The 21,479-nt window shown below is 30.8% G+C and overlaps 1 protein-coding gene across 2 annotated transcripts in view; it reads right to left on the bottom strand.

The window, feature by feature from the left end:
- Window positions 1-20,180, bottom strand: part of LOC126742698 (phospholipid phosphatase 3-like) — a 56,319-nt gene extending 36,139 nt beyond the window's left edge. The window contains exon 1 of one of the 2 annotated variants that reach the window (XM_050449465.1): window positions 20,024-20,180. In XM_050449465.1, coding sequence (XP_050305422.1) covers window positions 20,024-20,107 — 84 coding nt within the window. In that variant the 5' untranslated portion in view covers window positions 20,108-20,180. Of the gene's footprint in view, window positions 1-14,081; window positions 14,335-20,023 lie in introns of those variants that run through there. The other variant, XM_050449466.1, reaches the window with a different exon arrangement.
- Between the last annotated feature and the right edge of the window lie 1,299 nt (window positions 20,181-21,479).

The following is a 21,479-nucleotide window of genomic DNA, read 5'->3' as shown; positions in this document are numbered from 1 at the left end:
AGCAGTTAGAGTCATTTTTTGGGAAAAAATTGACTGGAAAAAACTAAAACTTGGAATTTTCTACTTAAAAATACCCAAAAGGAAACATGTCTGGAATAAATAACATTGAAGACAATTTCTTGGATTTTTATTGAAACTTACTAGAAAAATTAGAACGAAAAAAAAACAAATACACCACATTTTATATAAATAATAAGATACACTTTTAACAATTTTACCATATCAACGGATATAAAATACCAAAATATTAAGAAAAATAAATTAAGAATAAACTCGAAAAATTCATCCATTATCCCAAAGATGCTGGTCATACACTTTGATAAAAGGTAAAAACACGAAATCTACAGCATCACAAAAATGCTGAAATGCAAAAATTTTTGTAATGCTGTAGATTTCGTGTTTTTACCTTTTATAAAAAAAAAATTGAATTTGCTAATAGTAACACATTATTTATATTCTTTGGTACATAAAAAATAAAAGCCTCTTGTTTATAAATATTATAATTACTAATATATGCAAACCCCGTGAGCTATTAAATGTTATTAGAAACACTGAATCTCTCCAGAATTAAAATTTTCAGGAAGAAATATAACGTTAGTGGCTGGACAAAAACAATAATTTTGTTTATTACTTCCAGGCAGTTGAAACTATTTTCAAAAAAAGAAATTAAAACTCTAAATCACTTAAAAAAAACTTTCTAAATTTCTTCTCAAAATATTCCTCCCAAATTTATATTATCTGTAAAATTTTTAATTTCAGAAATAAATTACAAAAACAAATAATTATTCCGATTAGTTCCAGGCAGTTGAATTTAGAACACACTTATTCCCACTTTATTCCCATACTCTTCTAATTCCTTATAAACCCTTGCTAATTACAAACCCTCATAAAATCATTTATATTTTGATTTTTATAGATGGTTGTACCCGTGTGGAAACACTGTAAATAGAAGGAAAGTAAAAGTCGTAATAGTAAAAATAGAAAGAAAATAAAAGAATTTGTTAAGTAAATACAAGCAAAAATTAAATAAAGATCATCATTTTCATGATATAAGGATTTATAAGATTCAAGATTATCAGAATAATAAAACAAATATTTTAAAGTGCATGCATCTATCTCAAGTTAATTGAAACCTTGTCTCATTTTAGGTGAGGATGTAACTTTCTATTTTGTATTTTTGTAAACATAACCTCTCAAAAACTTTAATTGTTTTGTTTCCCTACAATTGGCGCAACTGAAATTTGTCAGAGTGACCAACATAGAAAGGACACAATCACGCAAAATGGCGGCCCCCTAGTAGTTAGTGGTCATTTACTTTTCATTGAACTGGCACTCCAGGTATATTTCAGGTCTATTTTTAGTTTTCTTGAACAACGAACAATCCAAGTAGCCGTCGATGGATACCTCTCCGACAAATTTAACATTAACGCTGGAGTCCCTCAAGGATGTATTCTATCCCCCACCCTTTTCTTGGTATATATCAACGAATTGCTGAACCACTGTCAATCCAATCTACAGCTTTGCGGACGATAGCACACTTATTTCCACATTTAAGTCCGCCAAACCAACGACAACCGCAAGTTCTTAGAATCTTAGGTAGCAACAAGTAGCTTCAACCAACAACGATATTAGAGCAATCTTGGATTGGGGCGATAACAATTTGGTCAATTTTAACGTTAAAAAAACGCAGGCTGCAGTATTTACGATGAAGACTAACCTTGGTGGCCCAGAGCTGGTTATGGCAGGAAAAACATTGCCAATGAAATCATCTTTACATCTTCTAGGAGTCGAGGTCACCAACAGTGTGTCTTGGCATGACTACGTTGCCGAGGTCGCCAGGGCGGCTTCCAAAAAACTCGGAGTGCTTTTCAAAACGAAGAAACTGTATACACCAGAACAGCTGCTGACTCTTTATAAGGCTCAAATACGCCCTTCCCTCGAGTATTGCTCGCATGTCTGGAGCTCTGCACCCAAGCATAGTTTAAACCTGCTGGATTCTATACAGAAGAGAGCTATTCGTCTTATCGACAAACCAGAACTGACAAAGAGTCTGGATAGTCTGGAGCACAGGAGAAAGGTAGCTGATCTCTGTTTATTCTACCGTTATTATCACGGTAAGTGCTCCTCTGAGCTGGCAGGCCTGATTCTACCCAGGGCTTTTCCGGCAAGAAGGACGCGTCTAGCAGTTGCGGCTCATCAACATCGAGTCCACCTGCCTACCCCAAGGACGTCGCTGTATCGGGACTCATTCATCTGGAGAACATCTTCTTTGTGGAACGAGCTTACACCTCACATATTTCCCGACGCATACAACCTACAGCGATTCAAGATAAATGCACACAAATATCTTCGCGCAAGCACCACTCCAAGAGTGACATAGGACTTTCCTCTTGTGCTTGTGTTTACCATAAAAAAAAAAAAAAAATAAAAAAATAAAAAAAAATTATTAAGTTCGTGTTATGCATTCATCAACTGAATTCAGTGGTAAAATAAATCATCAAAAAAGCTATAAAATAATAAATAATTTATAACCGGATACAATTAATTAAAAAAAATACACATCTGGCTGAAAAAACTGTTACTCTCGTAGTAGGAACTGATCGTTTCTATCTAAAATAGTATTGCATGTCAGTGACACCTTATCCAAAGTGTCAATCCCGCCACTAAGAATATATAAAACATCTGCTCCGAAGAACTAATTATGGTTGCCTCATATTTTAGGGTTCATTATCGTGTTGTGAAAACCGTTGACAGGGTCTTCGTTGGGGCTATAATGAGGAAATTTCAAAAGTTTCTTTTCTGGCTATTTTTATGCGCACTACGGACTTTTTTAAGTACCAGAGTGGATGTTTGACATTTTACAATTAAATGTATTATTGATTTGCAGCTACTCTTACTCCTTTTATTTTTAGACACCCACTTTAACATTTCTTAAAAGAGAATAGCAACAGAGCATTCACTAACAAAAGGTGTAAAAATAAATGCTACAATTGCAGCAATTTTCTTTAAAAAAAAAGGTACCAATAGGAACGGTAACAAATTATTAAAACAATCCTTATAAAATTATAACTGAAATGTCCTTAAAATTGTGAATGAAAGTGTTGCAATTTGATAATAAATTACATACAATATATCGAAAAATCTGATATATTAAAAATAGGACATACTGTTACAAAATTGAATAATCATAGACCACACGAAAGGTAGAAAGATTTCCAATAATATTGTAGAGTTTGATGCCACATCCTATGAGAAGAAAGTGAATTATTTGTGAAACATTATAAAAGCAAAATATAATAAATTGCTAAAAATTATAAACTATGGCTATTCTTCTAGGAAAATTTGCATTAACGTTGTAACGTTTTTTGCTAGGTTTTATATATAAAAAGATTACTATTTTTCAGGTAATATCGAAATAAAATTATATAAATTGCTGTTACAAAGTAATTATACTTTACAAAATGTAGCAGTTTTTCCTTGCGCGATGTTTACGTTATTTTAGAGTGTACGTAGTTAAAGTGTAAGTAGTTATTGTAACCACTTTTTGGTAGTAGCTTTTAGGCAAGATTGTAAGCTCAATGAGGAGTAAAATTTCTTTAGCTAAAATAGGGTTGAATAAATGATAAGTTTAAGAGGTACATACAAATGAAACGACTTATTGATTATCAATATTACTGTTTATATAAGGTGCATTTAATTGGACTATACGATGTAGGCCATTTTGAAGATGATGAAGTGTATCTATTAATTTTAAAAACCATAGAAATGTTTAAAATTTATGGATAAATCAATCAAGTTTTAATTAATTTTATCAGTAATTTACAGGTTCAAGCGACATAATAATAAAACAAAAATTGTTGATAAGGATACGTTTTAAAAAAGTCTAGTTCGTAACGATCCTCATTTTTTTCCAAGTTATCTTGAAAACCTAAAATTTTCTATGGTATCTCTGCATAAATTTATGTGACTGTTTTTCTATCTGCTATAGTTTCATCCCAATTATCAAAATGGGCCACGTTAGAGCAAATCTTTTCACAAAAAAATACTAATACTAGAAAAATACTAGCACGTACATAAGTAACAACATATATAAGTAAGGAAATTATTTTATACTAGATTTGAAAAACAATTTTTTTGTAAAAGAGAAAAACCGTTTTTTAATAAAACTACCCTTAGCCCCCCACCCGCCCCACACTGTTTACCAGTAAAAAATTCATTTGAAAAATCACTATTTTCCAAAATAATATACATGAATAAAATTGTTTATTTAAATTTATAATATAATTTTATTAAAATTACATATAAATATTTAGTATAAAAATTAAATCATGTATGTTATTTTAAAAAACAATGATTTTGCCACAGAGTTTTTCACTGGTAAGTAGTGTGGGGTGGGTGGGAGGTGCAAGGGTAGACTTCATGAAAATTTTTTTTTTGTACTTGCAACTGGCTCTAGCTTAAAAAGTATTAGACCTACAGGAATGGTTCATATATTAAATTGTTTTAAAGAAAACCAGTAAATTTCATTTCAATTATTTTGTGCAAAAAAACGGTTTTTTCATAAAGCCTACCCTTAGCCCCCCGCCCACCCCACACTGTTTACCAGTGAAAAATTCTGTGGCAAAATCATTGTTTTTCAAAATAACACACAATATTTAATTTTTATACTAAATATTTATATGTAATTTAAATAAAATTATATTACAAATTTAAATAAACAATTTTATTCTATTCTTTCTATATCATCCACGTAAGTCTTGGCCATAGGGTATTTTCTGGGTTTAGCTATATTATAGTGTACAAATTCATAACATGGAAATTTTGGATAATTGCAGAATTTGTCAACTTTGGTAGTCACTAAGTCAAATGCTTGAATTAGCGGTATTCTATCTGGGTTTCTGAATAAGTATGCGATATTTACTACACCATAAAAGTCCATAACATAGACGGAAATTGGATGGTTTTCCAGTATTTTTTATTTTCTGAAACCACATTCTGCTATACTGTAATTGCATCTCTCCAGATTCAGCAGCAATACAATCCTCAATGACCTGTTTTGGATTTTTTCTCCTTATTAGTTGTTTAGTTGTATTGCAGAATATATTTGAAGTACATCCAAAGTCAAAGGACGGACAAATCCTCTGTAAAAAGTTAAGAGAGTGGCTGGGTGGGTTCCTCACTAAGTCCCGCGCAGTGTTCTATGTATGTTGACTCCTATTTCAACTTTGCTCATAATTCTGCAAATCATCGGCTTCATTGCCCATTTAGGGTCCAAAATGTAGATCCCAGGTAAGAAACTCCTTGCTTCCCTAGTAATCTTGTATTAGCAATCTGAACTGGAACGGTTGGTACTTGTGTTGCCATTCTGCTCAAACAAATTAACAGCTAATAAAATTAATCCTTCTTATCCAAGCAATCTATTTATGTTTCTCAGTGATATATTAACTTTTTCAACACTTCCGTTAATATCTTCCTCACTGCAAATCAGTGTACTTCAAATTGTAATAAGGTAACTCTCAATACAACTAAGTAAGAGGAATCACCACTGAAGTACAGACTTCAGAGGCTGGTACAGAAGTTGCTTTGAATAGCCACTAATTGGTGGACAAACCGGAAGCAAAAAAAAATAGAAGAACCCAGTTTTATCGATCGAAAACTGCGCTTTGACTGGACGAAATTAGAAGCATAATAAAAAAGCTACCAGCGTTCATTGGATCCAGATTGGATCAGAGTGCTTATCTGGCGTTCGCCCAATTTACGTTAATTTTATATTATAAACATATTTATATTAATTTAACAAATCTGATTTTACGGTTTATTTAGCTCGAATAAACCGTCCGTAATTTTCCAATTTAAAGATTCATACGGGTGCAATTGGTCGCGGTTAAAAGGGCAATTTCGAGTCGAGCTAAATAAAAATATTTAGTGAGAAATCGTGCCATTTGGCGGGCGGTAATTGTCGTTTCCGGTCGTCTGAATTAAATTTCGTCTCGTTTAAATTGATGGATTTTTGGTTTATGTTCAACAATAGGGGCATTATGCATCATTCATAATAACGTCCTATTAACACAGTTATATCATCGTGAGTGCATAATTTATATTTATAGAGGATACTTTGTTCAAGACTTGTATAGGGCCCGTTGTATATTGGGATACTGATTTTATAATATTTATTTTTTACGACAAAATTTCAGACAAGTGACAAAACGCAGAAGCTATTGTTCTGTTTAAGAAAGGAGATGGTGGCAATATAGAACATTATTGTTCATTAAGCCTTCGGTTCCTTCTGTACCATAAACTTCTTATACCAAGATAATTATTAATAGATTGACCAACAAATTCGACGCATCTCAACCAGTAAAGCAAGCGAAATTTAGCAAAGGTTTCAGTACCATCGACTGCTAGTGCATAAGAACATTAATAGAAAAACCAATAGAATACAACCCAGGATTTATAGATTTTCATAAGATGTTTGATTCACTTGAGGCGTGAGCCTTCATCAAAGATGAACTAATCAAAATAAATCAGTCAATCAATCAATATAAGCTTTATTGTCATAAGAAATCTTGTTGACAAAGCTGCAAAAAAAAACAAAAAAATGAAAAATTCCATAATATAGTAAGAATACAATAACACTAGATTTAACAAATAAACAAATTACAATGCTAAAATTCATCTTAACTTTTTTCTGTTTAAATTCAACTTAAATTTACATATACATCGATAAGCCTTTTGCAACAAGCAATCCTTTTACATTTTGTACAAGAGCTTTTTATTATAAATTTCTTTAATATCTGCAGGAAGATGATTATTCAGCTTTTTACCATCGAAAATAAAAATTTTTGTTATTGATGTTCTGTTGGATATAGGTAAAGTTACATCATTGGCCCTTCTACTGCTATATTCATGTCGTTCTGTTACATTGCTGTGGTTTCTAAATTTTTTATGAATAAGACAAACGGATTCCAAAATGAATAAAGAAGGCAGAGTTAAGATTTTGTGTTAAATGAAAAGTTCTTTGCATGAATCCCTTGCTCCAATTTTGCAGATGTATTTGGTAACCCTTTTCTGCAACACAAAGACATTTTTGAAAAAATTGGTCAGGATATGCACCCCAGAAACATCATCCACACCTTAGATTTGATTCAATTAATGCAAAATAGGTATTTTTGGTAACAGTAAACTCAACCTCCTAGGACACCACCTTAAGAGCATAACAATTTGATGGTAGTTTATTGCTTAGTAGCCTAATATGGCTTTCAAATTTTAATTTATTGTCTATGCCTATTCCCAAAAATTTATTTTCACTCAAATTTTTTAAAGCACTTGTACCCAAGAATACTTTACTTAAACTGCATTTAAAATTTATAATATTAGTTCTGGAAATATTTAGAGTTAATTTATTACAGTCACACCATTTTTTTTATAAAACAGATTAAATTAAAATAAATAAAGCAGTACGATAAGGCGTTACAATATCCTCAGAATTATTCTTCTGAGAGCTGGAAAATCACTTCAATTGGAAATTAAGGGCATAAATATTAACGGGTCCTTTTTGAACCATTGTTGATTTACCGATGATATCGTCCTGATAAGCATTAACATGCAAGAACTGAATGATGCGTCGAAGATGTCAGGTTAAAAATGAACATTTCAAAAACTGAAATTATCAGTAACACTGCCAGAACACATATAGTATATAGATAGTAAGAAACTGGAAAATTTTGAAGAGTATTTTTAACTAAGGCATACAATAAGGATATGCAAGGAAAATTAAACAGCGGAGATGATATGAATAGTAAGACTAACTTGGATAGTTTTCGGGAAGATGGATGGCAAAATCTCTATAAATATAAAGAGGGAAGTTTCACTTTTCACTTTTTTACTGCCAGTAGCAATCATCGACAATGAATCAACGTCATGGATATAGTAATAAGTACTGTTGAATTGAAAGGGCAATTGGTAAGGCATGTGACCGAGCCTGGACAAACATGAAGGAGGCCTACAATAGTGGACAACAGAAAATTGCTGGAAAAGAGGAAGAGGAAGAAGATTTTAATTATTTTTACTCATTGATATGAAACCATACATCTATACAAGACATTGTATCAAGTAATGCAAATGTCACTATATCAATGTCAAATGTAATCGCGTCAAAGCAAATTAAGGAAAGACACTTGACGACAGCTTGCTGAATTGTATAAAAGATTACGATAGATTGGGTCAGATTTAGTTCAAGAAATTTGTTCAGCAAGTTTTAGCTACAATATAAAGCTATATAACGCTGTACAGGTATACTGCTACTAAGGGTGCAAACAGCATAACGTACAGTGGGTGCTGCTGTTTCCAAATGTTTTATGTTCAGAAGAAGCTGGTTTATGAAATATTACATTGAAACATAACTGCCTAAAAAGTATATGCACATAGTGTTAAACTTTAGTATACTTCGGTTTTAGGTGTATAATTATTTGGCAATACCGCAACGCGATATGCTGGCTGTAATATTTACGATTTTTACATTTTAAAGTTTGGCAGCAGGGCACATTTTTATTGAAAATTTAATTTAAAAATTGCGTTTGTTTATGAATGTGGTGCAAGCAGAAGAAATATGATTGAATTATTAAAAAAATTAATATTTTCTTCTTTATTTTCTTCTACTCCTTCTTTTTCTTCCTCTTTTTTTTCTTATTTTAACATAATGGTTCATGTCAAATGTCATTTAATAAATCAAACACACTACTTGTATTCAGCGTATAATTCAAATTGAAAATTGCTGCCTAGCGCTTTCGGCCGTAGGCCTTCATCAGGGCTTCAGACACTGTCAAAGCAAAGACATTATTCCAAAAAAAACGGTACACATTTGCCTATAGTTTCTTAAGTAATGCATTTTGTTGAATTTGTCGAAATCAGTCTGTATGATCTTATCTCACAATCTTGTCTGTACTCTTCTTCTTCTTCCTCCATTGCTATCCATTAATGTATAATATATGAGATCACATCTAAACATTTGTTTCTATATCTGCTAGTTACTAACTAATTCTCTTGTATAATAGTTATAGTTCCTATTCATGTGAAGTTTTTTTCCTATTAATAGGTGGAGCAAATGGTACTTTTTGTTGCATAGCTGTTGGGACTTTCAATATTCTTCGATCAATTTACATTTCAAATGCTTCCCACCTAATCATTGTGCTAACCTTCAATGTCCAGTCTACCATACCATACACCAGTACGGACCATACATAACATTTCGTAAATCATATCTTTTTGTGAGATTGGGGTCAAAGTCAGAATTCGTAAAGACGTTTCTAAATTTCATGAACAATTTATTCAATTTTTTATATCTGGCATTCGATTTCTTCGTCTAAAGACCAATCTTCATATAACCAAGTCCTCAGAAATAGAAACTTTTTCACTTGTTCTATCTTTTCACTATCCTATGAGAGTCTCGCAATCTGATTCTTAGAAATTTTGTTGATGTTGATTCACATAAGTGCATTCCAACTATCTCCAGGAACCTTTGGAGGTCATTCATATTATTTACTATCACTGTATTACCTGCATGCATGGATAATGTTGATCGATGTATCGTTTACTTTGATGCCTGATTGTTGTCCTTCGAGAGTTTCTTGAACAGAAATAGGACACGTCCTACCTTCTAAGGATTTTCTATGTCTTTGTAACTTTGTTGTCAAATCTAACTGCAAGTGATCTGCAAGTTTTCAATACAGTGTAAGTTAAATAATGTCGAATCGCCTTAGCATTTACATGAGTTTATGATGTTGTACACTATCAAATGCTTTTTCGTAATTTATGAATGACATCGCATCATGTTTTCTTTGATCACATCTTGTTGCGTTGTTCCTTTTTTGGGATTGGGATAAAAAGAGATGTGAGCCAGCTGTTTGAGAACTTTTCCTGTGTTTCAAATTTGATTGGAAATCCTTAATAGACCCTTAGTACTTTCGCTGTCTAGTAATTTGTGCAAGTCAACAGGCACTAAATCTGGTTCAACCGTTTTCTTGTCTTTCGACATTTTTATTGCTCCAGTAATTTCTTTGACGGCCCTGATAAGTCATCTTACAGATTATCTTCTAACTGATCTGTAATGTTGCTTGCAAATTGCTTTTTTCTATGCGTTTTCTTGTGACCTTGTTCATTTTTTATGTGAGAGAAAGTCTGATTCCTATATACTCCACCTGTTTTTTATTTTTTTCTGCAGGCTATACTTATTATATACTTGAAAATGTTTCATTTCTTCACACTGTTTCTTCATCTTCTTTTTGTTAGTGTTTTAATTATTTCGTAACATTGCACACAAAAGAAATCAGCTAAACTAAATTTTTATTTGAAATTTTTAGGGATATTAGTAGTCAATTTTATATATTCTTTTTCTTCTTTTTCATAATAATGAAAAAAACCTTGTAAAACCAAACTGATGGAAAATAAAACACAAAAATGTGAAAAAAGAAAAAATATTTTCACAAAATCCTTATTTTGACGCATTGCATTTAGTACCCTGTATATAAAAAAGGAATTATGCCCCAGGATTTCCGTCCCAACACCGATCTAACATACAAAAGCCTCCATAAACCAAATATTTTGCTATTTTTAGGGTCATTAAATGCATTATTGTTACACACTGATTATTTGATACTATTTTAAAGGCAACGGCTTCCGTAAACATTAAACAATGTTCATCGTTAAAATCTGAACATATACATATATATATATAACTATCGAGTGTAAATGAGCTTGTGTTCCTAATTAAAAAAAAAAATTATTAGAGGCGAATTTTATTGGACGTTTATGGGTGATAAAAAGTCAATTTATTTAAATTTGATTTACCTGTTAAGTATTGTGCTATATAATTACAAATGAATTCAACAGAGCGATAAATTACTCATGTAAATATGTGTGTGTGTGAATGAATATTTATAGGTAAAGGCTCATGAAATTTAACTATAAATGAAATATTGTATTAATGTGACTCACCGTCTGCATAATACAGAGAATATTAAAGTTTGATTGGGCATTTTATAAGATGAATCATTCTAGGGCTTAATTGTATTAGAAATTAAATTATTGTAGTGACATTGGTTTCTCAGTTTTTTGCTTATATTTTGAAAACAAAATATTTTCATATGAACATGAGAGCTACAACGATAGCTACGATTCATTTATAATAGATCATAAGCTGCCTTAGACTTCGATCCTATCTCAGCATTAATACTAGTCCTAAAAATAGACAAATTGGACTCTTAGAAATTGGCTTAAACACCCCGCATATTTTTCATTAAATTTAACGTAATAAAATGAAATTAGTTACAGACATTACTTAACCTCAATCGTCTAGTTTTCTAATAATGCATCTACTTAATTTTAATAGTTTTTATGGGTCAACCGCATAATTATTCGTAACAATGAGCCAGACTTGAATATTCCTGCTAATTGTTTAATTATCGCGTTACGAAACGCTCTTTTTTTGTGCAAAAGTGCATTTTATGTTTATTTCGTTATTATTTATTTAACATTTTTCATTTTAAATCTATTGAACATAAAAAAGGAGAAAAAGTATTACTTTTCGTCCGTATCGTAGAAATAATAAAAATGCAAATTTAAGATGAATCAAATACAGAGAATCGATTTAGGCAGTAATTCATAGAGAGGTTTGAAATTTGCAAAAACAATATTTTTCATAGAGAATCCTATTGAAAAGATGTTAAAAAAAAGTAAGTAAGGATATTACAATAATAAAAAAATAATCTTTTCCAAATAATTTAGGCTATAAAATGTGATAAAAATGGCAAGAAATTGTTATTGCAATCACAGACTTGATTTGACGAGGCTCGTAATAAAATATACTTTTTTTCCTACAACATTAATTACAGCAATTTTTTAACAGGATTCAGGTTATAATGGAAGTAGAAAAACTAAAAAACATTCACATTTACTCCAAATATTTGAAAAAATTAAATATTAAAAAAAATACGCCGACGTATTCTTAAATTAAATAAAAATATTTTACAATAATTGGACATATCTTAATAATTCGAAGTTACGAATGTGCTTTGTTAATTGATAAAAAAAATCAATTCCATAATTATTGTCACTGCCCCTCCCAGATTTATTGACTCTATAAAAAGTTAATATCAGGACTGCTAATTCTGGTCATGCTATATTACCATAAATTGAAAAAAGAGCTAGGCATGTTTCTTTTGATATATATTAGACAGGCAAAGACATACTGGCAGGAAAAAGTGATTATCTTGAGTTTACCGAAGAAATTCTTCCAGCAGTCTCGATAATCTACTCAAGCTTTAAATATCTGCACTTATTCTGTACAAATCTATGCAATGGACATCCAAAGGTTTTCTCTTTTTTGAAATGTGATTGTCCAATGAACATCCCTTTAATTTCTGGAAAAAAACCAATAGATAACTATAGAATTTTATAAATGTCACAACCTTTGCAGGCCATAGGGCCGTTAAATAAAATTTGTTACTAGATAGATAATTTGTTGATACAAAAGGATATGTAAGATAGAAAGTCCAATGGATAGTAACATTTATTTATCCATCATATTTAAATGACTACGAACCCAAAAATGGATGAAGGTCCAATGTTTAGGGGGCAAAATATCATTAGCATTTAAAAAATTTCGAATTTGAGTGTCTAAGATTCTTTCAAGAATTTTTGAAAATGTAGGCAGAATACTAATGGATCTAAACTGATTAAAATCTGTTAGATTATTTACCTTTGGCAATGGCATCACAAAGGCCTCTTTCCAACATTTGGGAAAATAGCTGCTTTCAATGCATTTTTTTATAAAAATCAATTATTTCTTGACTATTATCGCTGCTAGGTACCTTATTGCTGTCAACAAAATAATTATTGAAATTATCGGGATTCTTAAAAGCTCCAGGAATCTGTTTTTGCTTACAAGGTAATATTTTTCTTAATTCACTCCATTTTTCCCCATATGTACAGTTCCTAAATTTATTTCTATAAAAAGCTTTTTTTTCTCCTCTAACGGCTGTGGTGGTATAATTTGCTTTAAGTCGCTAATTTATTAAAATTCCTTATTTCAGGCGGTTAAATCATTTTTTATTCAAGAAATTGAAGTAATTTTCTATTTCTTTCAGGCATTAGAAGTCATTTTACCTTTTTCTGGATAATAAAACTCATTTTTCTGGATTTTGGTTTTGTTAGTTTTAATCTTTTTTCCAGTCAATTAAAGGCATTTTTAATTTTAGTTAGGCTGTCAGTTTTTATTTTTTTTTCAGGCAAATATATAAAGCAGTAAAGGTTTTTTTTGTGCAGATAGTTAAAGTGATATTTTGTTTCTTCCGGGCAGTTCCGTTCACAAAAAATATAGATTACGCATAAGGTATGAATTTTTCAGAGCTGTGTATTTGCTTGTATACAAATAATAAAATCTGTTTGCTATTATAATATGAGAACACTGCGATTGTCAAATAGATTTAGAAGTTTTTCGTGTTTTCTCTTCTTATATACGATACACGTTTTAGACATATGTTTGTTTTTTATTATTATTTACGTTGGGCTTTAGAGAAACAATTAAATTTAACATAGAAAACATACACAATTTGGGACCTGCGTATGTCCAATGTTGGACAATGTAATTATCAATAGCAATGAGCTTTGACTATTAAATCCACTATAGTAGTAGACCCATATTTTAACACATTTAATAAAAATTAATTGTATCGTGACCCTCTGATCTTTTAGCAATGAAGCTAGAAATTTGAAAGAAATAGCGAAAAAAATCAATATGATATTTATAAAATAAGTGAGATTAACTGCCACAGAATTAAAAATAAATTTGCTTTCCTATATTTAAACTCAATTAAAAAAATTATTTATATACCTACAGGAAATTACTATATGTATCTCTTATAATTACATAGCATGAAGTGAAAGCGTAATAAAGGAATCTCTTTGGCGTAATATGATTTTAACGATCATTTATTATTGTAAAACAGTTACAAATAACATCATTAAATTTTCTTAATTCACAAATTTTAAAAAATATTTCTAAAATAAAGCGACTTTCCACTTACATATCCAATCTTTCCATTATAAGCAGCATAAAATTCACAACTTGGTGTAAAGCCGTTGTTCGTCATTTTGAAGACACCATTAATAGGGGCGCAAAAACAATATATTACTAATATTAAACTTTAAAAAATTTTCAGTTTAAACCCGCACGGATTTTTTCCCACCCATACCTATAGGATGACGCGTCACTAGTAGAATTCCGAATAAATAAATTTATTGGTGGTATTAGTTGTATACAGTGGTTCACGGACTACTAAATACCCAAGGTAAATAAATGGCGAGCATAGAACTTCGACTGCTAAACCACTGCGGCGGTATTCTCTTGTCGCCAGTGGTGCCGGCCATCAGGAGTGACTCAGCCTTATAAACATTTCTTCGGCAGGAATTAGATGTTAATTGTGGACATACACGTACGGATTTTGACTTATTAGACAGTTTTCGAAACCATTAAACAACATAAAGAATAGGTACCATATTTATTCGTATATTATGGAAGCTGATATAACAGACCACTATCCCATAGTTTTTAATATAAACAAGAAACATAATATAAATAACTTTAACCCTAAAACTGTCACAAGAACTATTGAAAACATTAATTTACATATTTTTGAAAATTTAATTAAGCGAGTAGATTGGCGAAGTGTATCCGATATGGCGAACGTAGAGATGGCGGCACGTAAGTTTTCTGAGATTGTACCAAATATTATAAAAAATTCTACCGAACAGAAAGTAATTACTTTAAACAAAAAAATAAAAAACTAAAACTATGGATAACGAGTGGCGCAATAAACTCGATAAAAACAAGGGACTCAATGAAAAAGAAACTACTTTTGAGATACGATTCACACTATGAAACTTTATATAAAAATACTCTGAATAGGTTGATTATGAAAACTAAACATGAATACTTTAAAAATAAAATAAATAATGATACTAGAAATTTAAAAAAAAAAAATTATAAAATAATTGCGAAAGGTATCGTTCAAAATAAACCCAAGACAAATGATGAAATTTAGATTCAAAATGACAGGCATGAGCCATTTTTAAATAAAAAAGATATGTCTAATTACTGTAATAAATATTTTAGTAATGTAGGTATCAAAATGCTCAGTAAAATTGAAACTCCAACAGACAAATTTAAGCTCCAGTATAGTGCTTTGTCATCTATGTTTTTGGCACCAGCAAATGATAAGGAACTTATAGAACACATCAGCTCTCTTAAGAACAATTGTGCAGCAGGTCCTAATATAATTAGTTCTATAGTAATAAAGAAATTTCATTTATATTTTATTGAGCCTTTAGGACATATAATAAATCTGTCCTTTAAAGCTGGCCATGTACCTATTTTAAAACAGCTATAGTCACCTCAATTTTTAAATCTGGTGATCCACACCTTGTGAATGATTACCGCCCTATAAGCCTTATCAATAATTTCTCAAATCTTCGAAAAATGTTTAAAAATCAGACTTCAAAATTTGTTTAACCTTTGTACTACCAAGGGGGTACATGCTGTACCCCACACGTAAATAATTACTTATATTTGAAAGATCAATTCTTCAAATGTATTGTCCTTTTATCATTGCCATTAACAATACCTTAGTCAACTAATAAAATCATAATCGGTTAATTACAAATAATATTTTTTAAATTATAATCAACTTTCTTGGCTGGGGTACAATAGCCACAAGCGGGGTACAAATGTTGTACCCCGCTTGTGGCTTAAAATCTTCGGTTCGCAACATATATTCATGCACAATTCTCGAAAAAATAATCACGCGTTAAAGTTACGAGATGTTTGTTGGCCATTGTAAAGAAAATTATACACCTAGTTTTCACCTTATTGTTAATGAGCAGCTCGTCGGCTTTCGGGGAAAATGCCCTTTTAGGGTTTACATGAAATCGAAACCAGCGAAATATGGCTTAAAAATATGGGCAATGGTTGACTGTGAGATATCATATGCCTGCAATCTCCAAATTTATTCAGGTAAAGACGGTAATGTTCCAGAAAAACAACAAGGTATTTTATTATTTAGCGAGGTTCTGGAATTACCACGGACAATTTTTTTACTAGTCTTCCCCTTGCTAAGGAACTATATGAACGCGGTATAACACTTTGCGGAACATTGAGAAAAAACAAAGCCGATATTCCTCCCGCCCTATTGCCCAATCGCAGCCGAGTAGAGAAAAGTTCTGTATTTGCATTCTCCTCATTTATTACTCTTTCTCTTATGTGAACAAAAGTAATAATGCCGTAAATTTTATTGAGCACCGAACATCATGATAAGGCCGTAAGTGGAATAAAGAATGACTTTAAGCCAGACATGATACTCCATTATAATAATACAAAAGGGGCCGTAGATACTATGCACAAATTGGCCAATCAGTGCAGTGTAAAAAGAAATACAAAAAGGTATGCATTTGTACTTTTCCAAAATATTATTGATATAGCTGGCGTAAAAAAAAACAAATGGACAACAGGAGATTATTTTTCCTTGAAGTAGGACTTGCCTTCTTAAAACCGCACGTAGCCAGAAGAATGATAAATCTAAACGGCTTCCCAAAAAGAGTTATATCTGCTATGAATCAAGTGCTACCTCAAGAAATCTTGCCTAAGCCGCCAAATCCAGAAGGGTCATTTGGACGCTGCCATTATTGCCCAAGAAAGGATGACAAAAAGTGCCGGCTTTATTGTGAAAAAAGCAAGAATTTTTTTGTAAAAATCACGGCCATTAAAAAAACTAATTATTGTAACAGGTGCAATCAAAATGACAATTGAAATTGAATTATGTTATATTCATATTATTATGTTAAATAAAAATAACTTTATTTTGAATAAAATGCTTTATTTTGAATAAAATTTGATATTTCCTTATGCTTAGTAAGATTTTCCTATCCATACTTGAAAAAAAACAAGAACAACCAAGGGGGTACAATATGTACCCCCTTGGTACTACTCGTTCGTTCAAAAGCTTGGTAGCACAAAGGTTAATGTAAATAACATTGTATCAGATAACCAATTTGGTTTTCGGGAGGGGTTGAGCACAACCGATGCAATTCTAGGATTTACAAAAAAAGTAACAAATTGTCTGGATACTGGGACCAACTGTTTAGCCGTTTTTCTAGACCTCGCCAAAGCGTTCGATACGGTGTCTCACTCAACACTTCTGAATGTTTTAAATTCCTATGGGGTACGTGGGATCGCCTTGGAAGTGTTTTCTAGTTACTTGAGTGATAGGATACAGATGGTCAAGATTGATAAAACTCAAAGTGATCCTGTTAAAGTTCAGATTGGTGTTCCTCAAGGTACCGTACTCGGTCCTTTGCTTTTCATAGCCTACATAAACTCTTTAACTTAACTAAAAATAAAAAACGCCACTATTATATCGTACGCTGATGACACCGTTATCCTGTTCAGGGGATCTTCGTGGCACGATGTTAAAGCTTTGGCCGAGGAAGGACTCACAAAGATTTTATGTTGGTTACAAACATTCAAACTAACTTTAAATATAACTAAAACAATCTTTATCCCTTTCTCACTAACGTCTGTGAATCGACCACAATTTATAACCGTAAAGCTGGGAGGAGGGTATATCGGGGAGGTGGAGTGCACCAAATATCTAGGTATAACAATTGATAGACATCTAAAATGCGATGCACACGTGACACGACTTGCTAACATTATGTCGAGACTTATTCCGAGATTTTACACTCTAAGGCATATTTTAAGCAAAAAAATCTTATTAATGGTTTGCAAGGCGCTGGTGGAATCCTTAATAAGATATGATATTCCTATCTGGGGTGGTCTGCACGACAATTCCCTTAAACAACTAAACGTAGTTCAGAACTATATTATTAAAGTTATCTTAAAGAAGAACAAAAGTTACTCCGCATGTGTCTTGTATTCTGAAGATGTTCCAAATGTTAGAGCTGTGTATATTTATTCTGCGTGCCTACTTATTTATGCCAAACCATCCTCTGCGGCAACAGTTAATCACTCCCATAGAACTAGAAATAACGTCAATAAACATCTTGTTACACCAAGCAGTAATTCTAATATTAATTTAAGATTCTTTAATTACCTAGACCCTAAGTTCTACAACTTGCTGCCTGTTAATATTAGGAACATACATAGAAAAAATATTTTTAAGCAACAATCTTTAATCTTTACATTTTATAGTTGAAAATTTAAATTTGTTTCTGGTCCTACTGTAGTTGTATTTTTATACTAAATATATAAACTAGTTTTTTCTTCTCATTCAAACATTTACTGATTTTAGTTAAATTAGCTACTAATTTTAGAATGTTTAAATCTATATAGTGATTATAACTGCACATATAGATATTTATATCTAGGTGTAGTGTAAATATTAAGAAAAATGTAATTAATTCTAAAATTACCTATGTAACATATTGTAAATTATGTAGTAATATATTCATTTATTAATTCATATTATCAAATAATAATAATTAGTAATTCAAGTTTATTTAGTCTCCTTTTGTCTGAAATAGTAAAAAGAAATTTGTTTTTTTTTTAATTTTGCATAACAATGACCACGACCAACCCAAATTAATAAATTCCAGTATTGACAAAATTCAAGAGAAGTAGGGTCAGATTTAATGATAAAGATGACCAAAAAAAATTAACATCCTAGCAAATAATCCCTATGTTGATTCAGTAAAATTGAACATCATTCACAATCTATGAAGACAAAAGTAGTAAATAATGGAAGAAGTAAAAATGTTATAATAATAAAAGTTTAACCTATATAGACTTAGCGGAGATAAAATATCTACTCTCCAAAAGAGTTTGAAAGTTGCTATAGAGAAAACAATAATACCAATGCTACATTGCTGATTTTCGAAACTATCCAGCTATTATCTTTATTATTTTTTAACTTCTCGCATGACAGTGAGTCTGCGATTAGACACAACAAATTATTTATTTTCTAATTTCTTCTCTTAGTGTATTTGGAAATACTTGGCAATACTATATTTGAATTAGTGCTCCCACACAAGCGAGAGTGTTATTTATAATTAAATATATAAGCTTTTCAGTTATAACGGGATCTGATGAGACCTAGATGGTCAAAATACAAATTTTTGACATTTAACTTTCAACCACATATTAATCAGATTATGACTATTTCTGGAAAAAAGATTTAATCATCCCAGTTACCTCAGAGATAATTTGAATGCAAGTATTATTGTCAATGCTGAAAAAATAAATAAATATTGTGTTAAAAACTCATTTATAGATTCAGGCTATCCATAAAACTACAGAAGAGACATCAGTAACATTATAGTGGCAACAAACATAAACATTATAGTATTATTAATTATTATACAGGGTGTTTTTTAACCTATACGCATAAACTTGGGAAATTATTGCTAATGATATTAAAGCTTTGTTCTAAGCATTTTGTGTGTTTAAACAATAACGCCGCTTAATTTAACTTTGGAATACTATACTTTGACTATAATTTTCGATAATTTTTTGACGTTATTAGAGATACATCTCTTTAAACCGAAAATATCTATTGCGTGTATGGACACCTAATAAAATTATCATAACAAAGAAGAATGTGAAAATTGCTGTTCTTCGAACGAAGAATGTATCATAACTTAATAATCTTTTAGGGTTTTTTGACCGTGACTTTGATGAAGACTTTCGTTGGTTCATAATTATAATCTTATAAGGGAATGTTATATTTATTTTTAATCCGCTTATAGTTTATATATAAAATTCGTGTTTTTCGTTTTACGTTAACTTTAAATTCTTTGACTGTACATCAAGAATTTTTGAAAAATATTTAAAATTTCATTTAAACCATTAATTAAAAACTAAAATATTCCTTAAATTAAATTACGAATATTCACTCTGAGGTTTACTGCACTTATTTTTTCTGAGTATTATTATGAATTCACTAGAATTGTTACTTACGCCACATCTATTGCACTTGGTAAGGTAAAACCCCCTGCCCGCACTATAAATATGATTCATATTCAAAATCCAAATCCCACACATAAAATTAATGTTTAAAACACACGATCACCAAAAGAAAAAACATCAAAAAATTGAAATTTTTTCAAAAAAACGCTCTCGCCTTAAAACAAACACTCGTGTGTCAACTATCCCGCATTTTGAACGACTACCGTACAACATTCAACCCACCGACACTTAGATTGACACTTAAAACGTGCTTTTATTATCTTAGGGACCCCGAATGAACTTCACTTCAGTTTATTAGTTTAATTTTTGTTGTCGGTTTAAGTAGTACCTCGGCAGCTGAAAATGATGAATGAGTTAATTGACGATTTTGGATTTTAATTGCATGAATGTAAGAGAGACGTTTTAGGAAATATTCTCTCTTTTTTTCTATTATTTTTTTTATATTTATTAAAAGAAAATTAAATTGTGCAGCAAACGTTATATAAAGGGAATTTTTACAACCCTGGATCGTAATGAATTATCGTGTTAAAAGTGAATAGATACAATTATCAAATTGTTCTTATTTTATTTGGTACTATTGCAACTAATCTTCGACATCAATTTATTGTTGAGAAATCACTGTTGAGATAATTGTTCTAACATTCCAAAGATTTTCGATTTTAATTCTTAAATACATGGGAGAGATGTTCCATGAAAAGAAATATTGTTCTTTGAGCACTCTTTTTTTGATATATTTGTTAATGAAATATGAATTTATGGCAAATAAGAAAATAGGAATTTTTTGACAACTCTACCCAAAAATGAACACATTAAAGTTGAACTCGATATTTTGAATCTTACAGATTTTCATTTATTAATATAAAATCTGCCTTGGCAGTCGGCTTAAATATTTCCCATGTTGATTCATCAAATGCTATTGTTTTAGATAGATATTATTATACAATTTGTCGCTTTGTTTATAAACCATAAAAAGCTACTGTATTGCATTGTCTGAATACCAACTAAGTTGCATATCAGATTAGGAATGTGCATCTGTAAGAGTAGCGCAATTGCTAATTACGTTTGCAGAATCGTCAATTATTGAAGTGACCCTTTAAGTCTAATGAAAATGCTAAGGCAAACGTGTTATATGAAGAAAAATTAATATTCTCCAATTTTATCATTTAGCAAAATGAAGCTTTATTGGAATCTTTAAAAATCACTGCTGATTTTTAGATCCTTGAATCTTGAATGACTCTTAAAAATATTATACAGCCGAAAATTCTCTGTCAAGGAACATTAAAAATAAATACTCAAATTTTTAATATATTTTCATTGCAAAAATTTTTAAATTATAATAAAATAAAATTTTATATTATATAAATAAACTATTAAACAAAATCTTCGATGAGATATTTTTTATCATTTTAAATATATTAAATATCATTTTTCCGCAATAAATATTTTA

The sequence above is a fragment of the Anthonomus grandis genome, chromosome 12 (assembly GCF_022605725.1).
Source record: "Anthonomus grandis grandis chromosome 12, icAntGran1.3, whole genome shotgun sequence".
NCBI lineage: Eukaryota > Metazoa > Arthropoda > Insecta > Coleoptera > Curculionidae > Anthonomus > Anthonomus grandis.
This window is presented reverse-complemented; position numbering and strand designations above follow the sequence as displayed.